The sequence below is a fragment of the Rhea americana genome, unplaced genomic scaffold (genome assembly GCF_003343005.1).
Source record: "Rhea americana isolate MKP2758 unplaced genomic scaffold, rheAme1 scaffold_696, whole genome shotgun sequence".
Lineage (NCBI taxonomy): Eukaryota > Metazoa > Chordata > Aves > Rheiformes > Rheidae > Rhea > Rhea americana.
In genome coordinates this window covers 15,281-19,959 of record NW_028186863.1, presented here as the reverse complement: position 1 = coordinate 19,959, position 4,679 = coordinate 15,281, and the positions used below count along the sequence as shown (strand labels likewise).

Below are 4,679 nucleotides of genomic sequence, written 5' to 3'. Positions count from 1 at the left end.
CTGCCCGCTGCCCCCGGCTTGCTCCCGGCTGGGGCTGCCCCCCGCTGCGGGCGCTGCTCCGGGTGCACCGAGGGCCGTGAGAGGTGAGATCCCAGCTGTGGGGCGGCGTGGGGGGCACTGCACACCCCGTCCCCACCGGAGCCAACCCAGAGGTTGGGAGGGGGGTCAGAGCTGCCCCCGACACAGGCTGGAGGCTCGTCCACTCCTCCCATCTGTCCCCAGCCCTCCACCCGTGATGGCAAATCCCATCTGGCCCCGCAGCCAGGCCCTGACGTCAGGGCTGTGCCGAGTCCAAGGTCGCGCCGGCCCCGAGGGCACGCGGCCCCTGGGACCCCCCTTCCCAGGGCGCGTGCGGGGGGAGCTGGGCGCTCCCGGCCCTCTGCTCCCCTGTGTATTTAGACGTGTGTGTGCGATTCCTTTCCTTGCAGGCACGTTAGCAGAGCGGGCGATTACTTACGCCCTAGTTGGGCCGGGCTTGCCTGCCTGCCCGCTGCCCGGTGCTTTTTTTCTCTCTCCAGGCTGTGGTGTAATAAGGGAGGTAATTAAGTGTAAAAGACAGGGGGAGGGGGGCGGGCGGGGAGGGAGCGGGAGCTCGGCTCCTTTCAGAGGCAGGGGACTGAGATAATGTATGTTAATAACCTGCAATCAGTCCTGCGGAGCTGCGCTAATATTGCTGAGCGTGCGAGGCCGGGCCCCCCCGGCGGCCCCCGCCGCGCGGCGGCGGCGGCGGAGAAAGGCCCGGCCTTCCTCCCGGAGCACCGCTGGGCGACGCCGAATTTCGTGCCTTTCTGAGCAGCTGTATGGAAATAATTCCCCCTTGCACGGCTTGAATGCGACTGTTCCCCGCTCGCGGCTCCGGGGCGGGCGGCAGGGAGGGAGGGGGCGGCGGGTGGGGGGGGCGGGAGCCCGTCGGGGGGGCACATCCAGCTCCCCGCTGCTGCGGAGGAGCCGAGCGGCCCCGCACCCCCGACCGGCAGCGGCCTCCTCCCCGCGTCTCCATCCCGCTCGCAGGCTCCTCGGGGCCCGATCCCGAAGGATGCGCGGTGCCCGCAGGGACGGCCCGGCGCTGCCGGCGGGCGCCGAGCCTCTGCCCCGCTGCCGCCGGCGCAGCCTGGCACGCTGCGGGCGCGCTGCGGCGCTGGGCGCTGCCGGCCCGGCCCGGCCCAGCACGCGCCCGGCATGACTCACTGCTTCCTGCTGCAGCTGCTGGGCTTTTTTCCCCCCTCGTGGCAGCGCCGAGCGGAGCGGAGCCGCAGTTTCGGCCCCGGCTCCCAGGTCTCAGCTGCGAGGCCGGAGATAGCCCGGCYGTGGCTGGCCGGCCCGCGGCTCGTCCCCGCGCGCCGGGGGCTAGTGACCCGGCTGCTTTCCGGGCGGTCCCCGGGCACCGGCTCCGGCAAGGATGCCAAGGCCGGCGGGATGGGGCACGGYGCTGCACGGAGGGGCACGAGCCGGCCGCGGCGAGCGGAGCGCCAGCGTGCCCCGGTGACCGGCTCGTGGCCGGCGGGAGCCCTGGCCCGGGGCTGAGCGGGCCGGCGGGGAGAGGGGGCTGCCCCAATTAGCTATTCCGGCCGCGTCCCTCGCGCAGGCGGCCGGGAGGCGGTCGGAGCCCCCGAAGTGGCTCGAATCCGTGTCTGCAGGGCACAACAAGAGCCCGTCTGGCAGCGCGCGGCCGCCGCTCGCGGGGCGAAGCAGATTGCGAGACAAAGAGCCGGGGACAAAGGCACGGCTGCCGCGCGCCCCGGGACCGCGGGGAGCCGCGCGCGCGGAGCCGGGCCGCGCCGGGGCGCAGAGCCGGCAGCAGGGAACGGAGAGCCCCGGGCCGGGTCGCCCCCGCCGCACCGCGCCTCAGTTTCCCCACCTGCTTCCAGGGGGGCCCTGCGGCTCTGGCAGCCCTGGCGCGGAGCCCCCCGGGACCGCGCGGCTGCGGGGCTGCGGATGCTCCGGCGGCCTCGCCTGGCCCCCGCGCAGCCGGCCGCAGACACCCGCGGGCCGGGGGCGGCCGCGCTCCCCGGTGGCCAAGTGGGTGAGGCCGGGCCCCGGGCGGCCGCGCTCCCCTCCCCGGCGGCCGTGACTGGTGAGCCGGGGCGGGCGGCTGGCGCCCTGCTCCTCCGGCCCGTGGAGCCCGTCACCGCGCCTCCCGCCTCATTTCCCCCGGCAGCATGCAAGGGCGGAAGCAAACCGGGGCCGCATCCCCGCCGGTGCGGAGGCCGTGGGGCGGCGCGGGCGGGCRCCTTCCCTGCGGGGCCGGGCTCCYCGGGGCAGCGCAGCGGGGCGGGAGGCCGGAGCGGGCAGCAAACACCTTCTATTTGTTCCAAGGCTACAGGGACGCCCCGTTCCCGGGGCGCCGGCCGGGCGCGGGAGCCGGGGCCCGGCTGCTTCCCGCGGCCCGTTCCCGTTCCCGGGGCAGGGGTCCCGCTTGGCTCCGGCGGGTGCCGGAGCGTCCGCGGGCAGCGGGGCGCCGCCGGGCCCCGCTCACGCCGGGCACCGCAGGTTGCAGTAGTCGGCGGACTCGAAGAAGCCGTAAACGTTGACGAGGGGGAACATGAGCATGGCGCCCAGGAGGGAGCCCAGCTGCTCCATGGCCCCGTACCACACCAGCGCGCTGTGGCTGCGGCTCCGCAGGATCACCCCGGCCATCACCTTCACGTAGGAGAGCGTCCCGGTGAAGAGCACCCAGGAGAGCACCTGCGGCGCGGGGGAGAGCGGTCAGCGGGGCCGGCGGGGCGACGCTGGCGCGTCCCCGGGCCGAGGAGGGGCACCGCGACTTACGATGACGGCGTCGCCCCACTGGGACTGCTGCAGCAGCGGGCAGGGGCTCATCACCGCGATGGCCATGTTGTAGGCGCCAAAGCCCGTCCCCGCCATGGTGAGGGCGCCCAGCAGGGCCAGGGACCTGCAAGGGACACACCGGCGATGCGGGGATCGCTGCCAGCCCGGCCCCGCCACCCAGCGCGGCCGCTCGCCGCAGTGGGAGAGGCCAGACCCACGGCACAGGCAGTTGGTCCGGTCTTTCCAGCCGGGTCGGCTGCGTGCCAGCCCTGTCCTCCTGCCCTGGTCATCTCTGCCTGCCCAGCAGAAGATGGTTTCCCAACCCCTTTGGTCTGGAGACCCCTGTGATCCCCAACCCACTTGGCTTCTCCCCCTGGCCACTCCCATTGGGCTGCACTTGGGGCAGGCCCAGCCTGGAAGTGCCCCGCTGGCTGGCGTGGGGGTCGGACCCCCGGGGACRCCACGACCCACCTGCCAGGCAGGAACATGGCGATGATGCAGGCGATGGGGTTCGCCATGGAGCTGAGCGTGGCGGAGAGGTGGTAGGCCGTGTTGCYGTAGGGCAGGCAGGAGTAGGACTGCACGGACGGCAGGACCCCGTTCGTCAGAGAGCTCACCCAGGCTATGAGGATGTAGATGAAGGTGAGCTTGGCCAGAGAGTAGGACATCTTCTCTAGCTGGGCCTCCCCAGGCTGCCTGGCATCCTTTGGGCATGGGCAGCCTCCTCTGTCCCTGGAGCCATCACCATCCTCGGGAACCTGATCAAATGAGCTCAGGATGACGCTGCTGGGAAACAACTGCTGCTGCGAGAGCTCCCACACCTTGGGCTGCCTGCTGAGGAAGAAGAATGCCACCAAGCAGGCTGCCATCATCACTGTCATGAGCAGGAAGAAGAGGAGGGTGGAGAAGTTGGCTGGGAAGTAGTGGGTCTCCATTTGGAAGATATTGCCCTCCGTGGTCTCATTGCCAGAGGTGATGTTGACCACGCGGGTGACGTTGACACAGCTGGAGATGCCAGAGCCCTGGCCTAGCGCGATGAGAGCAGGGATCAACCCGCTGAGCCCTTCACCTATGAAGAAGGTGGTCAGATACTGAGGTTGCAGTTGCATCATGAAGGGCAGGAAGGTGACGGAGGAGGTGCAGTCCACCAGGGACAGGAAGAAGGTGAGGACCAGGAATGCGGTGCTGTGGGGCACCCCAGCAATGGGGGACGTGTAGCTCCACAGGAAGGCCAGGAGGAGGCAGGCCAGGACACCCGTGGACACAATCACGTAGATGACAGCCACCTCCTTGAGCAAGCCAGGCCTGAAGCGGTGCATGATGGTGACAAAGAGTGGCCCCACGTTGGCCATCTGGATGATGATGGTGATGTAGGAGGGCAGGTCCCATTGCTCAGGCAGCACCGTCACCAGCAGCGGCAGCTCGACCCACAGCCCGTTGATGGCGACCCAGGAGCCCGTGCCGAAGACGCAGGCCAGCAGGTGGGTGAGCAGCGCCATGGCTCACGGCTGGGCGCTGCCGCCGCGCTGCGGGGGAGAGCGGGACGGGGGCCGGGCTCAGCCGCAGCGTGACACGCTTCTGCCCGCCGCATCCCCGGCCTCCTGCGAACGCCCCCGCCGTTCCCCTCCTGCATCTCCCTTTTCAAAATGCGGCGTGGGTGCAGGACTTGCTGCCACCCRGCGGTGCCTGCACCGGGTGTCCCCGGGGCATCCGGCGCGGGCGCTGCCTGGACGGGCGCCGCGTGTGTCTGGCTGCAGCCGAGGGCTGGGAGGACGTGCCTCATGGATGGGACCGCAGCACCCGGACCAAACAGAGGTCCTCCTAGCCCAGCACCCCGGCCGTGCCGTGGCGAACGCCCCGGGGAGCCCTCCGCGCTCCCCGGCAGCCAGCAGCTCGGGCTCTCCCGCGCT

At 71.4% G+C, this 4,679-nt stretch overlaps 1 protein-coding gene across 1 annotated transcript; it reads right to left on the bottom strand.

Annotated features, from left to right (window-relative positions):
- Positions 1-2,407: 2,407 nt before the first annotated feature.
- On the bottom strand, positions 2,408-4,268 carry SLC52A3 (solute carrier family 52 member 3). Its single transcript, XM_085321430.1, has 3 exons — positions 3,241-4,268; positions 2,770-2,893; positions 2,408-2,685 (listed from the first exon to the last, which is right to left on the bottom strand). The coding sequence occupies exons 1-3, from the start codon at positions 4,266-4,268 to the stop codon at positions 2,473-2,475; spliced, it is 1,365 nt and encodes a 454-aa protein (XP_085177556.1). The 3' UTR covers positions 2,408-2,472.
- Positions 4,269-4,679: the final 411 nt, after the last annotated feature.